The sequence below is a fragment of the Lates calcarifer genome, linkage group LG1, assembly GCF_001640805.2.
Source record: "Lates calcarifer isolate ASB-BC8 linkage group LG1, TLL_Latcal_v3, whole genome shotgun sequence".
NCBI lineage: Eukaryota > Metazoa > Chordata > Actinopteri > Centropomidae > Lates > Lates calcarifer.
Window position 1 is genome coordinate 23,437,929 of NC_066833.1, and position 19,374 is coordinate 23,457,302.

At 42.1% G+C, this 19,374-nt stretch overlaps 1 protein-coding gene across 1 annotated transcript; it reads left to right on the forward strand.

Annotated features, from left to right (window-relative positions):
- Nucleotides 1–674: 674 nt before the first annotated feature.
- fhip1b (FHF complex subunit HOOK interacting protein 1B) lies at nt 675–18,950 on the forward strand. Its single transcript, XM_018702743.2, has 11 exons — nt 675–1,177; nt 3,128–3,532; nt 3,714–3,944; nt 6,376–6,621; nt 7,081–7,248; nt 8,132–8,211; nt 9,004–9,173; nt 9,578–10,978; nt 12,124–12,302; nt 12,906–13,068; nt 13,992–18,950. The coding sequence occupies exons 1-11, from the start codon at nt 1,049–1,051 to the stop codon at nt 14,300–14,302; spliced, it is 3,483 nt and encodes a 1,160-aa protein (XP_018558259.1). The 5' UTR covers nt 675–1,048; the 3' UTR covers nt 14,303–18,950.
- The last annotated feature ends 424 nt before the right edge of the window (nt 18,951–19,374 follow it).

A 19,374-nucleotide genomic window follows, 5' to 3' on the forward strand; every position in this document is an offset into this window, starting at 1 on the left:
GAGTGAGAGCGACATTTAACACAGACTTTCATGTTCTGATTGGCTTTTAACGATCTCTCCGTCATTAAGTCGGTCGGCGAATAAAGCAGCAACAGTGGGTGAAATCTGCATCCATAACAGACAGACTGGCTGTAGGTGGACAAAATGGTTTCCGTGGAAACAGCATACTGTAGAGGCTGACTTATGTTTGTTTAGGGAAAACACAGAAAAAACCACCAATAATACATTTCAGAATGAATGGGTGTTTTATAGGGTTGGAAGGCAGAACAACGCACGCTGACAAGGATTTAGCTGTGAAGCTGTCACTTCAATATGTCTGGCTGTATCATACCATTCTGTGAATGAGTGGAAATGAATGAATGGAAATAATGGATTTACTATTTTTTTTCCATCAGTGTGATTAAGTATTTTAATTTTTTAGATGTTCCCATCTGGTTATTTTATATTTAAATATGTTCAAGAAAACATACAACTTTACAATGAATATTAATGTAGTGTGATTATAAATTGACACGTACTGTGATAGGATATTTGATCCATATTGTTGACATTAAAAATACCTGTATAATTGTAGGGTATAACACTGCAGTAGCCCATACTAATCCAGTTTTAGGTTTGGTGTTATAATGAGGAAAAGGTTAACACGTGTGTATGTTGTTTGTTTACACAGCACAGAGTGCCCGTCCTGACTGGCTATGGAGTGGTGTTGGCTTCAGACTGGATGACAGGGTCTACAGGGAGGACAGGGTCACACAGTTTCTGAAGCAGCAAGTGGGCTTTTCCTAGACATACACTGACTGGCAGCGACGGCCCGTTCAGCCGACCTCTCTCCGCCTCCTTCTCTCTGTTCGGATACACTCTCCCTCCCCTTTATCACCCATCTCCCCTCCCTCTCTCGATCTCCTCCCCACATCATCTTTTTCTTTTCCTCTTCCCTCTTTCTGCTTTCTGTTTTACTGTTTTACTCTGACCTTTTTTTTTTACTGGAACTTCCCTCCCTCCTCTTTGAGCTCTTGTGACTTTTGACCTGCCTCCCACTGGGTCCAGAATGAGCTGGCTGAGCAGGTTGAATCCGCGGGGTCCCGGGAGTCGGTCCAGTCGGAGCGCCGCCCCCTCCAGCCCCTGCACCGCTGACCCGGAGACCTGCCTCATGGTGTTTGAGAACCACTGGAGACAGGTGAGCTGCTTTTTAATTTCGCTGCAATGACACACTCTGTCATGATAATGACTGTACACGTTCACTTTTTACAACCTTGATATTACTTTTGCTGATTTACATTTTACTCACCAACTTCATATGCTCCCCTGCATTTAAGTGGTTTGGATTATTATGTCAGCAGCTCCTGTAACACACAAAGCATGGAGAACATTAAGGTTAAAACCCTTAGTGCCTTAAATCTTCTTCTGAAATCTAAACACACAGATATGATTCAGTGTTACTTACACAAACTAAGCAGGATATCACAAGATGTCACGCAGGTATCCGTCATGCGTCATATATGTCAGTAAATCAACTCCCAAGTGTAACTTCAGCTCTTACCTGAGAATCATTACATTTTTAAGTTTTCTTCAGTATCCTCCAGTGATAGTTGGGTGCATCAAAACTAAAATCCCTGTGCACATCACATAAAAAAAACTTTATTTCTTTATAATCATTTGGTCTATCTGATACACCAGATACCAGTGAAAAAAGTAATGATCGCAGTTTCCCAGAGCTCAGGGTGACTTCCTCAAATTCTTTGTTTTGACCGACTTAAGATATTTTGTCCAACAAACATATTCAGTTTACAATGATCTAAACCAGACAGAGGCAGAAAACCCTCACACTGGAGAAGCTACACTCAATTAATATTGTCGCTTGCTATGTTTTTTTCATCAATCAAAAATTGGTTTTCTGTTCATCAGTTAACTCGTAATATGTTAGGCATTTATTGGCATGTCTTGCCCTCTCTGTTGTATGTTGAGCAGCACACAGTTAAAATTCAATGTTCACTTTTTGTTAACTGGAGAGCGACCAGTTAGAATTTCAAGGCTCTTTTTAGTGAATAATTATCTGTGGATGTTCACACACTGAGTTGGCTGTGCCAGTGTTGATGAGAGTGGTCAGGTGGTCTGCTTCAACAGTGGACTGGCTCACGTCCAGTCATAGGTTACAGAGCCTTATGTACATAGTGGAGGTAAACTGCAGCAACCTGTCATGTTTTATGGTTTTTAAGAAGAGGAAGGCAGCGGTGGACAGTATGCTCTGATTATTCAGTTACATGTGAGAAAATAAAACATTTTTGTGGGAAAGTGTGTTTATACACAAATGTGTTGTGTAACAGGAGCATGTTTCTACCACACACTTCAAGCTGCTAAAACACAAAGAGGCACATCTCTTATCTGCACAGGCAGATCACAGATCTACACATTCATCATTGCTGTTGTCATGCTGACTACTAGACCTCTTGATAAATGTTTTGAAACCCTGGCTTGTCAGATTTGTTCGTTTTCTTTCTTTCTTTCTTTCTCTCTCTCTTTTTTTTTTTTACACAATTCAGTTCCATTCTATCATATAAAATAACAGTACTGCAGTGCCAGTGACTTTTTGTTGCCTGCACAGTATCTGTCAGTACATTTTAGAATTCAGATAATTACGTAAAAATATTTTGTAATAAATGGAAGTTAAGCGCTTGTTTTTTAAAAAAAAGATATTATGGGTAGAAAATACAGCCTACACATTTTTCAACTCAACAAAAGGGGCAAAGATTTGACATCTGTCAACTGCCTTTTTTCACAGCAAACATTTTGACTTGTCACAGTAGAAAAAGTACAGGTGTTAATGGAGGCTATGCTCCATTTAAGCATCCCTCTATTCCAAGTTGGCTGTGTCCCCAAATCATCCCCTTGTTCACTCATTCACCTCTCCCTATATTGGTTTGGATACAGCCACTGTTACATGACATTCAGCCATCATTAATTTTATTATTTACACCTGACTAGATTGATGACCTACCACACTTAATTCAAGGCTTGTTCAGAGCTCACCTGAAATGCCCGTTGGAAGCTTCACTTTTGGTATTTTATTATGCAAGGACGGAAATGTTAAGAGTTCAATATCACACTAAAACACTGTTCCTTTACGCAGGTCTCTTGGGTGTTGGAGCAGCACGAGCCGTCATCATCCAGCGACGATCTGACCGCGGTGAGGAATCACACAGACCAGATGCTATGTCTGCTGGCGGAGGAGAAGCCTGCTGAGAGCCCAGAGGGAGGTGCCGGCGTGCCGCCCATGGGCCCCATACTGGAGCTGGTGGTCACCGAGAATATTCTGGAGTGCCTGGTTCAGTGGCATCTCCGCCGCGGCCTGGACCCAGACAGCCAGGGGGCACTGCTCAAGCTGTTCGAGATGCTCATCGGCCAGTCGCAGCAGCCTCTGCTGCAGCACACAGCCGTTCTCCACCCCCTGCTGAGGCTGCTGGGAGCCTGCGCTGACCCAGAACTTGGTTGTCCTTCAGTCCTGGAAAACAGCCTGGTCCTGCTGCTCAACCAGGTACACTCAGCCCCCAGAGTTCCACTGCTCTAATGCATGTATAGGTACCTACAATTTGAACAAGAACTTGCTTGTTTGTTTGTAATATTACGCAGATTTTCTGGTCTACCCACTATAGGCCAACTGTCCTATTTTACACTGCACTCTGCAAAAATTGTGACTCTTTAAATTCTCAACTCAGGTCTGTGTGACCATGGCCCGGCAGCCAGTGGTTCTAGAGATGTTGTTCCGGGCAGCACCAGCCCAGCAGGGCTCCACCAACCTGCTGATCTTCTCCCTCCTCGTCCCCTTCATCCACCGGGATGGAGCCATCGGACAGCAGGCCCGAGACGCGCTGCTGCTGGTCATGGCGGCCTCGGCCAGCCACGAGGCCGTGGCACGCTACATCGCTGAGAATTCCTACTTTTGCCCGGTAACAATTAACAGTTGAAGCGTAGATCTGTTCATTTGGGTTCAATGGTTTTTTTAACATCCTCAGGATTAGTTTTCAGTTTCTATCCACTGAGCTTCTTCTTTTCTTTGATGCTTTTATTCCACTCCTGTCTTAATTCTAATTCATCTTCCCATGCAATACTACACATAAAATACCAAACTCAGATCTATTATTGATGGTCAATTTTGGGTCTCAGAAAAGGGCCATCAGTCGGATGAACACATGAACACAACCTACTCTTTAATGATGTGATAGCTGAGGACAGCTCATAATGAGGTACCCTGGCTTGTTTTCAGCACTGCTTTTAAGACTGTGTGTGTGTGTGTGTGTGTGCTGTCTCACTGGTGCATCAGTGATGATGTGTGATAATGGAAGGGGAAGGAGATGACTATGCATTCTGACAGACCATTCATCCTTATCTACATCCTATCAGCCCTGTCTCAACTCAGACGGCCTTCCTGTAAACGTCTTAAAAAATAACCACCTCACCCAACATCACACGTTAACATCACATGTTTAAGATAAATACTCACATTGAAAATCGTCTGTATCATACAGACTCCCTTCTGCTGTGGTTGCTGCTGCTTTATACAAATCAGTAAGGTCTGAATTTCCAGGAACAAATCTAACTGAAACTTTACCACAGTGCTGCTCACAGAGCGACACACCTCAGTAAATAAATAGATAAAATAAATAAATCCAGATGAAATTAATCACGTTTTAAAAAAGAAAAAAAGTTAACTGAAGACTGAGGTTGGACTTTCTTGGGGTGTTTCAGTTTTAAGTAAAATAACAACACACTTCGTTCTTATGGATTTTCACTAAGTCTGTAAATAAGCCAAAAGTAACAGGAGTGTGTGTAGGAGGGCCAGAGAGCTATCTATCTGTTTTACTGTAGTTTCCTACAGCTGCCACTAGATGTAATTAAAGAGCCATATTTTCTTATGTGCAGTATATTTATTAAATAGGTAGCTACCCACAGGATTTCATTCTGATGGTGACTCAGTGTGAGGTGAAGGTGTGTTTGCATACATTTGAATATCAGGACCAATCGTTCTAAATCCCGTGTCGACTGCCAAAATCTGGTCACAATTCACGGCGACGGTGTTGGGTGATGTTTACGTCTGTGGTTTAATGCTGTGGTCAGGATTCTTGTCCTCTACATTTTCACTGTGGTGCTGCAAGAGCTAGCTCGGCTATTTTCTGCTCGTCCTACTTCCTAGCAGGCTTCAGTCTGACCTAGTTAGAGGCTGGAAGGACCAGTGGAGGTGGCATCAAGGACCAAGCAGTCCTCTCCGGCTCACTTCCTGCTGTGCATTCTCACACATTCTTATTTGACATTTTTGGAAGTAGAAATATATATTATTGCATAACTGCACTAACCCTCTTACTCCAAGCAGTGCTCTTGTTTCCCATCCTGCAATCTCAGTGCACAGCTCCTTTCAGAAGAACTCTGATTGATGAATTGCTTAACTTAATCAGGGCTCAATTATATATTTTTATTGGTCAAGACAGAAAAAAAATTAAGTTTCATAAATGTCTTCAGCAAGACCCAGTCATTAGCTTGTTTCACCAGGCACAGTTTTGCACTGCAGCTTTTTGACAGCTGTAGTATCCTTTGCCACACAAGTTTTACAGGCACCTGGTGGTAACACCTTCTTCCTCTTTTGTTAATAGCAGTTGGCAAACAGCTTTGTTACATTACCGCTACCTTGTTTCTTACTACCAGGCATTGGTAAAAACAAGTGAAAATACATTTTTCAGCCAATAGTCATCTAAACTATTGGATTAAAAAATAAATAAATAAATAAGAATTAATGACTATCTGTAAACCTGAAAATCATGACGCACCTCTAATGTCTATGCACTCTGGGGAGTCATTTTGCTTATCTAAACCCAGTTATCATGTATATATTATAAACATGCTATCTCTGGACTGAAACAGGGAAGGCAGGGTATGTTATTGTTCTTTCATTGTATTTTCACACCGGTCTTATTGTTAATGTGTGAATTCAACGATTCATGAAACCATTTTGACAAAATCCTAAATGGTTAGTATACAGAGGATGTGTTATGGAGCTGCAAGTTACTGTTACCTCAGATTCTGATCATTTTAATTGATAGATCATCTGTAGTATGAAACTAACAAATTCATTAAATCATAACTTCCTAAAGGGCACGCTGATATATTGTAGGCACTGGTTCATCTTTGGTCAATCTGCTAATCGATTAATCAACTTATTGTGTCAGTTCTTGTTTAGAATTTAGCGTTGGATTCATTTTTTCTCAGTTTTTAAAGTCATTGTGCTTTAAGGAAACAAACATTCCTACCTGTCGCAGCCACCTGCTGACCCACTGGAGCTGTTGAGAATCAGGAATCTGATGTGAAGCCTCCCTGTCCTCTCCTCAGGTGTTAGCGACCGGCCTCAGCGCTCTCTACTCCTCCCTGCCCAGGAAGATCGAGGTTCGAGGAGACGACTGGCACGCCCTGCGGCGGGAGGACTGGATGGGCGTGTCGTCGCTCGTACTGTTCATGAACTCGCTGGAGTTCTGCAACGCCGTGGTGCAGGTCGCTCATCCCCTGGTCCGGTGCCAGCTCCTGGACTACCTCCACAATGGATTCCTTGTACCTGTGATGGGCCCTGCCCTGCATAAGGTAGGAAGGGTTTTGGGTGGCAGAAATAATCTGGATAATCACAGACCTCGACACAGGAATTATTTTTACAGAAGAAAAATGTTCTACTTTGCAAGGCTTGAGCACCACAAAGTATCTGCATGACTAGATGCCATTGAGGGTGTGTGGGATTGTTTGTGATTTGGGTAAACTGGCTGAGGTGGAAATGAACCACTCGTGGCTCCATGAGTTACTGGAATACATTTTTCTCATGTGTTTGAAGTGAATTAGCAGGAGACATAAAACAATTGTGTGAACTGATTTGTTTGCTTTACTTTCTTTAACAGACGAGTCAGTCAAAGTTATTTCACAGTGTATGAAAAAAAAGTTTTTAATCTCAGACTTCATATTATTCATGGGACATTTGTCACAGTGCTCTTTTTTGCGGTTTTCATACAGATTTCTGTGTGTGTGTGTGTGTGTGTGTGTGTGTGTGTCTAGTCGTCGGTGGATGAGATGATCGCCAGCACCGCCTACCTGGACCTTTTCCTGCGTAGTGTGACGGAGACTTCCCTCCTCAAAACCTTCCTTCGCTTCATCCTGCTGCATCGCCACGACAACGACACCATCCTGGACACACTGCTCACGCGCATTAGCAGCAATTCAAGGGTCTGTGTATATACATATATATATATGTGTGTGTGTGTGTGTGTGTGTATTTGTGTGATAGAGCCTCATATGATCCCTGCTGTGTGGGTGGTGAGTGGGCTGAGAGCAGATATTGATTGAAAATGACTGCGGCAGAATACAGAATGATTTGTTTTCTCAGAACAAACATGGAAAGTAAATATCATCAAGTCTGCTGCATCTATTGACTGTCGTGTTGCACATCGATTTTAGTTTATAAGCAATCCAGGGTGAAATGTGTGTTCACAATCTCCAGTTTCATACACTCTTCATAACCTCAAAATAAACACATTCTGGTCTCTGGGAGACAATCGCAGTGTTTGAGGAAAAAGAAAGAGAAACTTCTTCATTATGTCACTAGTTTCTCCCTTTGAAATTTGTGACGGAAATCCCAGTCCTTCACAATGACTCTCATCTTTACTGTGGTCAAAACAGCATTTTCAAAGGCTGTAGAGAAGAACAATACAAACAAAAATGAGGGTATTTTTTGTAGTATTGGTCAGAACCATTTGTCTGTCAGAAATCCTGCGAGCAAACCTCTGAATGCTGTACAAACCTGTAAGCCAGCTGTCGCTTGAGCCACACTTGATAAAAGATAAAATGCTTCATGACAAGTACAACTACACTGTGACAAAAACACGATGAAACAGAAGTTTATGTATCCATTGTTTGTGGTTTAAACTGAATCTAAATCACAGGCAGTTACGATTGCCTATATGTAGTGTCTCCATTTCAGTAAGTGATTATCATTATCGACAAAATTCCACTGTCTGCCTGTGTCAGTATACATCGACAGTGACATAAACTACATGTCTCCATATGATGACTGTTTTCCAACTACTTTTCCAAAATGTGTGTGTTGCAGCTCTGCATGGTGTCGCTGAGCCTCTTCAGAACTCTGCTCTCTCTGCACTGTGAAGACATCATGCTGCAGCTCGTTCTCAGGTGTGTCTGCACATCTGAGCATCTTCTCCAAGTGTTTAATTTTAATTTGGCTCATTTAATATGCAAACACAGATCTAGTTGTAAATATTTTTCGTTCAGATTAACTGAGGGTTTATTTACATTAGAGATGCACCGATACCAGCATCAGGTATCTGTCCGATACCCTGTTCCTGTACTCCTACTCGTATTCATAAAAGTGTCCTGATACCATAGCACCCGATACCACTTTACGGCAGCGAGACATTCAGTTGGGCCGTCAGGTGCTAATTGAGAGCAAGGAGAGCAATGTCGGCGGTGTGGAGGTATTTCAAAGTGGATGATGGTGACAAAAGTAAAGCGGACTGCAAATTATGCTCTGCAAAGTTGGAGGGACGAAAGCGAGTACTTTCAACACAAGCAATCTGATAAAACATCTAAAAAAACAAACATGACGCCGAGTTCAAAGAGGGTTAGGGTCAGTCACAGCAATTTCTTACAGCCAGAGAATGAAACAATATCTGATGAAAATAAAACACGTTTTCAAGTAAATGTATGAAGTGTAATGGCATTAATAAGTACTCGTATTGGTACTCGGTATTGGCAAGTACTCAAATGTAAGTACTTGTACTTGTTATTGGATTGAAAAAATGCGGTATCGGTGCATCCCTAATTTACATGTCACAGAATATTTTCGCCCACCCATCACCTGTTTTTAGTCGTACTATCTATCTGTTAAGGTTTCCAAATAATAACTTATGCCTCACAGCCTTAAGATGTAAATGCAAATGAATCGGTATGTGTGCTTACTGTCAGGTATCTACTGCCCTGTACCCACGTTATGTTGAGTCAGCGTCGTGCCATCAGGGAGACTGACATCTATGGAAAGTCAGCGGACAAGTTCCTGTCGCTGATCCCGGAGTGCTGCCGGATGAATTCGGCGCCCTCTGCTGAGCGGGATGACGATAATGCATTCTGGGGCAAAGGTGAGCAGCAAACACCTGTGGAGAAGGAACAATACACACTTAACATTTGTGACTGTAAACATGAAGCGAACAATTATGGCCATTCAAACAGTCAAAACATAGTCACTTTTTTTCCCCATCCATCATGTGGAACTGTATGTTTCTCTAACTGTGCAGCGTTAGTGATCTTTTTTTTTTTTTTCTTGATTTGAGGGGGCGCCATTCGACATTCGTCAGTAAGGGAGTAGGTGTACAGATGAATCATTTTAAGAGCATAAACTATGAATGTAAATGTTTTTGAGTCATGACAAATACTGGGCTCTGTAGAAAGGGTTGTACACAGGATTGTAAAGACAAACATATTTTATATGATGGTCACTTGATGGTTACTTTTCAAAGCTTGTTTGTATTTTGTCATCCTACAGTGCTGAACAGTCCGAGCACAGAGTCACCGGCCCCGCACAGACCCAGTACCCCGTCCCGTTTATCCTTTTTCATCCGCCAACAGAGCAGTGGAGGAGGATCAGGAGGAGGGGGTCCCTCTACCCCCACCAGCATGGAGCCGCTGCAGTCGGGTCCCGCCAGTTCGCACCCCCTGTCCCCCGACAGCCCGATGCACCAGCAGCAGACACACACGGAGTGTCTGGAATGGGACTCGGGTTACCTGGAGTACCTCAAAGATGCCCGGCGGGGCATCGAGCTCTGCTCCTGGGCCTGTCGTGACTGGTCGGCACCGTACGACGGAGAAAACCCCTCCCCGAGCACGGCGCCTCTTCCACCGCCTCCCCCTACCTCCAACCCCTCCATGGTTATGTTCCCTGAGCACTTCTCTTTCCAGCAGGGAGGAGGCGGTAACACCCCTCCTGGCCAGCAGAGGGCGGCCATTGTGGCGGCAGCACGGTCCGAGTGGAGCAGTTCGGAGCGGGACAGCGGCGAGTGGGACGTTACGATTGGCAAAAACAGCTGCATCAGCCTCACTCCGCGCTCCAAGAAACGCAGCCTGCAGAGAGAGGAGCTCCTGCCAAAACCCGTGCCTCCTCTCGTCCCGTCCTCGTCGTCTTCAGCCGCCCCTCTGTCAACTCCCCATCCCGCCTCGTCCCCAGCTCCACACATTCCCACCTCTGCCATCACTGTCAGCTACCAGGCCATGTATAACGGAACGATGGGACAGGGGGACGGCTGCTCGGACAGTCGGGACAGAGGCCTGGAGGTAAAGAAAGTGAAGAGAGACTTGGGGGAGCAGCAGTATTTAGATGAAAACGCGAATCAAAACGGATCCCTCGTCACGTGCCCTTCCCAAAGCTGCACCACTCTCCCGCAGTCCATTTTTAGCAACAGTGATATCAGCGATGCAAAATCTCTTTGCCCTAACCAGATCCCCTCACAGAGCTCCAATCCCCCGCCAACATCTGACACCAAACTGCTGATCAGCGACACCTCAAACCTGCACAGCGCGACCTCAGATCTTCCAGAAGCCAACCAGACACAACAATCTGTAGAGAGCCTCATCGAGGAGCTGCTGGAGCAGGCGCCAGGAGAAGACCCACAGCTCCCCGGAGACTCCAACGGTCAGGGCATCAGCATTGAGGCCTTCACGCAGGAACTGCGGGAGCTGGAGGACCGGGTGAAGGAACGCAGCAGAGCGGCCTGTCAGCACGAGGAGACAGCCAGAGAGTCCCTGACCGCTGAGCGGCAGGAGGAGGAACTACAGCTGTCTTCGGCCCCGGAGGCCAAGCTGACAGGGGACACAAAGGTAGAGGGGTCTGTGGTTGGCCTCTGTAGTCCTGCCAGACCACTAAATCAGCCTGCCTCTCAGCCATACACAGGTGAGACACATTGCTGATACTGTCTTATTATTAGTGCATGTATGTTTTCCATTACTTTTACTTACTGGCTGTTTTTATCAGCTGTAGTTTTATTATTATTATTAGTGCAGAGTGGGGTTGTCATTGTCCGATGGTATTTTTTATTTTATTTTTCTCTTTTTGTAACAATCTGCAGCTCAAAGCTGATTTAGTACATTTTCGCCCAGTCAGATTTGATATTTTTATTTTTCAACAATCAAAAGTGACTAAAATAAATCTCTTATTTTTAAAATTTTTATTTCAAATACTGGAATTAAAAATGCCCCAGAAAATGAAATATCTGCTCCCACACACACACACACACACACACAAAAAAAAACAGGCTGCAGTTTTTGGCTGTAATCCCTATGTAGGATGCAACTGTACCATTTTTCTTTCTGAATTTTGTGTCTGGATTGGTTCTGTGTTTGAGTAGCTCTGTCTCTTGTATTGGTTTTCTGATTTGCATCAATTAATCTTTATCGCCACCCACATTTCTCATATTTTCCCACTGCAGTTTTATTGTTTCCATCCAAAGTCTCTTGGTTTCTAGAGGTCCTTATCAGCCCTATTAAAAATCCACCAGTGATTACCTGACAGGGCTGATATTCCCCCATACTGTTTTTTGTATACTGTGTCAAACAGGATGTGAACCTGACTCAGACCCTGAAAAATAAAGTTATTCTTTCCTGAGCTGAAAGTACTTCAACTGCAGCAGTTTAACATGACCTTTTCATCATGTTAAATCACTGAAGCTGTGGGGGGTACTGAGGTCATACTTACTAAAATTTGTAGCAGCAATATTCTAGAAGAAACCATTTCTTTTCTTTGAATTGAATGTCTCTGCAGGTACACTTTCCATTAAGTCCACAGTTTATAGTTGTTTTACTCACAATGGCAGCACTGCTAAAGAGTTAAATTGTCCCCATTTAACCTCTGCAAGCTGTTACAGCAACCTGCTGCCTGTTATTCGCAGTCTAACAGCCTCCACACCACTTCAGTCATTTTTAAAAGAAAATAACTGAAGTTTTTACCTCTGATTTCATCCTGACAGTTCACATGCAGTTCAGCTCAAGTTGCGTGCTGCAGCTTCCCATCCAATGATTCATTTATCTTTCTCTCCGCAGGTCCATTCATGGTGGTTCTGTTTGCCAAGCTGGAGAACATGCTCCAAAACTCACTGTACGTCAACATCCTGCTCACCGGCATCGTGGCCCAGCTGGCCTGCTATCCTCAGCCCCTCCTACGTTCCTTCCTGCTCAACACCAACATGGTCTTCCAGCCCAGTGTCAAGTCACTGATCCAGGTACACACTGCCCCACACGCCTTACATTACATTCTACATTTAACTAAAAATGGTTTCTGTATTTGCTCTTGAAGTGATGACAGTTTTTAGGTTCCTGTTTTTAGATGTAGTCCAGCCCACCTCACTTCTGTGCTAGCTCCTGTTCCAAAAGCATCAGGCCCACGGCCATATTTGCATACAGAGTTTCTTGCCATATTCTTTTCCTGTAAATATGCTAATGATACTGTAAATGCACACCTAATTGATTGGGTAGTAAAAAAATGTAGCGCCTCAGCTTTGGTAGAGTGACTCATTCACACAGTGAACACATTGACAATCACAGTGAGGTAAATCCTTTCAATTCAAGTGGCCCCATGGCCTTTTCTTTAGCGGCACTCTCGCAGTCTTTATCCTAACAAAACCACAATACTTCCTTTCTTTCCATTCAGCACCTCAGTATCATTCAGTGGAAACTGCAGCCTTGGGACGGATTCAGACTGTTAGTCTTACCCTCTATGTCACACTCTGTCCTAAAGTCCTAAAATAAATTTGCTGATGCAGTAATCAACAAAAACAAGACAGCTGTTTTGAGACTGTGAAGCTTTACTCCCTGATTCACCTCAGGTTCTAGGTTCTGTTAAGAACCGCATCGAGGCGTTTGCAGCCTCCCACGAGGACTTCCCTGCCATGCTGAAGAAAGCCCAGCAGTACCTCGTGGCCCGAGGCAAAGTGGACTGGACTGACTCGCCTGCAGCTGTTCCCACCCTGCGGCGCTCTGATTCACTAGGTGAGTGAAGAAACACAGACACAGGCTTGGGCAGGGTTATAGCTGTGCTCTGCAACAGAACCACCTCCTTGGGTGTTTGTACAAAACAAAAAGCAAAGGCCTAAAAAATGTGATTGTTTTTATTTTTGTATTAGTCTAAAATCTCCCCTATAAAAAAACGGAGGGATTATTGATTATCCAGCACAGCTCAAACACTGGAGCGGTTTCAAAGTGCTTTACAGAATTAAAAACAGAGGAATTAATAAAAAAATAATTCATTTAAAAGATTTTTTAAAAATTCTTTTTTTAAAAATCACTGTGGGACATATTGGGCTTTATGGTGCTACTTTAGGTGTGTTCTGGACTGTGCAGGACTCAGACAACTCACAATCATGACAAATTGTACCTTGACACAGAACTGGGTCAGACTTGTTGCTATGGCTTCACCACGTTTTCCACACAAAATGTCCTACTACAGTCCTTTTATGACAAATATGAAGAATAGGTACAGCAGAGAAACTTGAATTTCTGCCACGTCTGTGCCTCTGTAATGTTTGTAAAGCTTTAGCTTTCTAAGGAGACCAGAGTTATGAATCAAAAGGGTCGAACAGCAATAACCTTTTTAATTCAGGCTTGTGCAGTGTTACTGACATTATTAGAATGGATTTGTACAAAGAACATCTGAGACCGCTGGTCACTGGGAAGTAAAGATAACTGTACTTGTATCAAGTATCATCAGTGTGAACGTTTATAGGAAAGATTAGTTAAAATAATCTGAGCTTAAAGCTGCTTTAGTAGCTTTTTTTTTTTTTTTTTTTAATTGATCTTTCAGCAGCCTGTAAATTCCTCGTAAGTTGACTTTGAGTTCAGGTTCATTTCAGGTCACACATCCTTTTCAGGCTGCTATGATACTTACCTACTTAATGACTTGTTCCCCCCCCCAGTGAAGAGTCGCAAACCGTCTCTCGGAGACCTGATCCTTCGTCACACCAACAGCCCGACCCGGGCTCGGCACGCCGCTCAGCTGGCCCTCGCACACGTACGGGACGGCGGCCAATCGCTGCACAGCGCCTTGTTCCGGGGCAGCGGAGGCGGAGGGGCGTCTGGCCTGGAGAAGCAAGCCGAGGCGCTGCGAGTGAAGAACGCCGTCTACTGTGCTGTTATCTTCTGCGAGTTCCTCAAGGAGCTGGCCGCCCTGGCTCAAGAGCACGCCGTCGCTCTGCCTTTCCCTCACAGCCAGGAGGCAGAGGAATAGACGGACTCATCAAATCTAACTCTTGGGCCTCCATCTCTTCTTGGTTAGGCTGTAAAACAAGTTACATAGGATTCTTCCATCACCAGAGCACAGACTGGAGCACTGAAGTGGGTCAGACAAAAGCAAGAGGAAAACAGTGGCATTTTTGTACCAAAATCATTATAGGATACCTATAGTACTGGAAGAATTTTCCTCATCTGTAAACTTATATGATATTGTGCATATCATGTATTATATTTACATTCTATACACAGAAAATCTCAGTACATTCTTGAGATTTGGGAGCTTGTACATACACATACCATATCATGGTATAATGTGACACAGTAAAGCCACAGATAAAAGAAATAGGTGCACATATTGGTGCTAGTCGATGCTCTTTATCTCTTAAGTTGAAAGGGTGCTTTCAGGCGGCACAGAGGAGAAAAGGGTTTTATCATCAACAAAATTATGACAAACACCAAAAACTGTTGGGCAGGAAAAAACACTGACGGCGTAGGCTAGTGATCCAATCAGCTTTGGCCATCTCTGTACGACAACCTCATCTTTGTTTTCATCACGGAGCTTTTTTTTTTTTTTTTTTTTTTTAATCCTCTATCAAGGCCTAGCCTCTAAAGAACGCTCACAGAGAAACGATTCCCGGTAACATTCAAGCACCTCAAGTGTCCATTTTGCTTTTGAAAGGCTCCACTGCTGCAGAGACTAGTCATCAGTGAATGAGATGATAACTGGAAGAGGTGAATCAGCACGAGCACCGCAAATGTACTGGAAAAACCTTGGGTAACAGATGCCATTTAAAACAAAAAAAATTATTATTTTAAATGTGTTTGTCCTTTGCATTTGCACCATTTTCTAGACATATCAGCAACACGGTGGAGCAGGTGTGTCTGTTGTCGTGTATGCGAGTTTATCTTAGAGAATGACTCCTTTCTAAAAGGTCATGTCAACTCTCCAGGCCATCGGTAAGCCATTCACCTGTTGCCATAAAAGAGGCTGTGGGGTTGAAAGGCAGCACTGCTTTACAATTCATACCTTTAATGTCATTTAGTCTTTTTAAAAGACCACAGAGTCTGCATGAAAAAGGTGAGAAGGGAAGGATTTTTTTTTTTTTTCCTAGGGAGCTTTGGCATGATTTCCATTTACTTTGAATTGACACTTGCAAAAGGTCCTAATGAGGCATTCACTGACTTTTCTTTAAACAGATTTCAAGCTATGAGCTAAAAACAAGGCTAAAAAAGAAGCAATTTCAAGTTTTTAGGTTTTGGTTTTACTTCGCTTCAAAATTGTGTCTTTTGGGTGAGACAGGCCAAACTGAACATACAGCCGTTAATCTTGGAACTTAACATGCTGCTATTTTTTTTTTTTTTTTTAAACACTAACACCCATTTTTATTAGTGTAATAGCTACTATCTCTTCATTTCACTGTTAGGTACCAAGTATAAATGTGTATGTGAGGATGTGGAGGAGTCAGTGCCAGTGCTGTGATCGACTTTTAATTTATTTTCTTGTGTCTGACGTTGAATGAAGTTGCAGCCACAGTGTTAAAAGCTTTTACCCAGACAAAATATTCTCTTTTCAACGTGCAGTAACCTTTTGAGGCTTGGAGTTTTGCATGTAGGTTTTTTTTTTTTCTTTTATACAATGGTGATTCTTCATTTTACAGGTCCAGAATATTTTAACTATTTTCTAGTTCTTTTCTGTAAACTCCCCAGGAAATTCTAAGACAATTATTAGGAGAGGAACCTGTAAAATGAAGTGTGTATCACTGCAGTGTCAAATCCATCTACCTGTGACCTAGCTTTTTGTGAAGTCTTTTGTTTTTTTTGCACATTCTCTCAATTTTCAGCAGTAGAGAAACTGCCTGCCATCCTGCAAAGTCTTAATCTCTGAAAATGAATACATCTTTCTTTGTTTTTTTTTTTTACAACAACTTTCATTTTTTTTAACAAGTTGAGGCCTCCTCAACTTGTCAAAGCCATAGCCACTGTCGTTCCAGTTTGTAAATGTAGTACTTCATCACTGCTGTAACTCACTTTTCTACAGAATTTCTAGACACATTTTGTAACACCTCCCCAGTTTCTTTTTATAAATACCATTAGTTAAAGAGTCTCTGCATGCCAGTTAAAGTCAGGTTTATAATCAAATAAGAATTAAATAGTGTAGATTAAGTTGTCTCTGGTCTGTGCTGAGCAGAAATTAGCCTCCATGCAGTAGGTTTAAAGTGATTTAGTGAGTCATCCCCGTGCCTGCAGAGATAAACAACAACAACAAGAACATGTTTCACACTGAATGTTTCCTCTTGGCTAATTACACTGGTAGCGAGATCACTTCTGTATTTTACGCACTGCCTTCCGTCCGTCCATCTGTTCATCCAGTCTGTTCTATGTTCGGAACACGACTCATGTTTCCCCTGTACAGAGACTACACAGGCCAGAGGCGTTTGTTAACTAACTGATTTCTACAAACAGTCCTGTTAAAGATCAGGTGTGTTTTGAGCATGATGGTAAATGTCGAGCCCCTCAGTAGAATCACTTCCAGTTGGTTACAGTCATTTGTGGACACCAAAGACAATCTCTCCTGAAACTCCCAGTCCCAGTCAGTCATAGACAGGTTAATGGTAGTCACAGTCTGAGCACTTTTTAAATGTCCAGGGTGCTTGCAGATAACCCCTAATATAATTACATAATACCCTGCTACATAATGCAGTAACAGTTAAATTGTCAAATAAAATGAAAACGTTCAAGGATGGAACGTTATGATAAAGTTTACTGCTGCTACATTATTGTCAGATATTATGAAAATAAGATACAAGCTGTAATAACCCAGAATTATCTTTAAAGAGGTGATTTGAAGTTTGGACAGAGCAACATGTGTTTTTTGAAACTCACTCCTAATTGGGAAAGAAAAGGGAATCTGCTTAGTAACCCTGAGTTGAATTGTCTGCATTGATCCTCTGGGATTTTAGTCAGTGCAAACGTCTACACTCTTCACTGCTAACTGTATTTATTTATTTTTTTTAAATATGTACTTGTTTTTTCATTTTTAAGAGTAGAAAAGACATAACAGTGACAGTTATTAATGAGGTGGTTTTACAGTATAAGGGACAGATGACAGGCTGAAAGCATGAAGCAGCGCTGAGAGGGAGTAATGTGGTTATGGTGATGGAGTACCTCACTATATGGAAGTTGTTTTGGCAGCACGTGGCTTTCCGTGCTGGTAGAGAAGTGAGTCCTCCAGCTGTTCATACACCAGTAGGGATGGTGTGCAGCCTGTTAAAAACACACAAAAACCAACACTTATTTAAAGTTGCATTTGGGAAAGCGATTTAGATTTTTTGACAGTATAACATCTAATTTGTAAAACTTCTAATGGTCCCCAGAAACATTACCAAAAAAAAAAAAAAAGAAGTGACAGGGAAAACCAAATGAATGAACTCTCAATGAAATGTATAATGTGTGTACCAGAATGAGTTAGGGCCTCTAAATGTATCCAGTCTTCTGTTTGTGAATGTGTTGGCATCGCAGCTGTTTCCTAGTCTCACCTCAGCTCTACTCAGACTCCAACTTCTCCTCTTGATAAAAATGTTGATATTTTTTGACTGTGTAAACTGACAAAGACGGTGCTGAGTGGTAAACCCAAAGCTAAGCTTCAAAAATTTGTGTGTAATGTCACCGGTTTAAGTTTCTTTTTGTTTTGTTTTTTCCTGTTGTCTGTTTCAGACAGATGTACTTGAACACTACAATTGCTCTGTCAGTTAAAATAGAATCTTTCAGATAAATTCAGAGCATGTTAAGTCTTGAGTTTCTGTGTTTTGTATATTCAAGGGTACATGCAAACATATTGCAAATAGCAAGCCAAAGTGTTCCTCTGTCACTGACTTTAATTTAAATTGGAAATAATGTAGATCCTTCTGTTTCAAGGCTATGATTGGAAGTTCTATCTCCCCCCAATGCAAACACAAACGATAAAAACATTTTCAAATTATAAGTAGCAACACAACGCAGCAAGAGCAGCTGAGCTTCACAGGGCAAAGCTGTGACGATGCTGCCCCATTAACTTTGCAACACAAATGCACATAAGTGATTTTGACTCTATGAATATCCACTGTTTCACACACTTCACCTGAAGGCCTCATCTCAAAGCTAGAATTTGTTTTCACAGCCGATTTATCAGCACATCATGTACACTTTGTGCCATGTTTTTATTTTTCATATGTTGATTTGTAAGGCCCATCATGGGATGTACAGTTTCTTCTTTCTTTGAAGAGCTATAACTTAACCTTTGAATTTTCACTCGCATTTCTCCCCTGTGATCTATGCAAAACATGCTCTAATGTCCCCTGTTTGAAGCTGAAAAGATGATGTAATGTGTAAATACTGTAAAAAAAAAAAAAAAAGAAAGAAAAGAAAAGAAAGAAAGAAAAAAGAAATCAATGGGTCAGAAATGCAGAGGTATGTGAAATAATCAAACAGGACAGAATGAAAATCACGCTAAAACAATGTAATGATGAATGTTGTCAGAAATATTTTTCTATATTTTGAAATCATTAGAAAAAAATGGACAAAAATACAAAGTGGGAAAAAAGCTGTCAGAAGAACACTACAAAGGGAATGTTTTTATTAATTTATAAATTCTTTGCCTAGCAATATCACATTTGTCCTGGTGTCCTTTTTTTCTTGACTTTTGACTGAACTCTGAATGATGAAGCCTGTTAGTCCATGTTCCATGTAAACAACATATCTCCAGTCAGGTAAAACTGTTGGAGTGTAATGATTCTCACACAGACAGCAAAACCACTAAACAAATGTCCACAGTCTCATATTGCGATACAACAGGAATGGCACCCCGGTACATGAACTGAATATTTACCTGCACGCTAATCTCAGTTTCAGGTTCATGGAGTCTCCCTACGTCTGCACATCCTGGTTTCAAACCTGGAAAAGAATCACAGCTCAGTTTAGACAAACAGTTACTCTGATACAAACTAAGATGCTAAGATTGGTTATAAAAAGCCATATAGAATGAACAATGTAACGATGACATTTTGACACCTGTCACTCTGGTTCTCATCT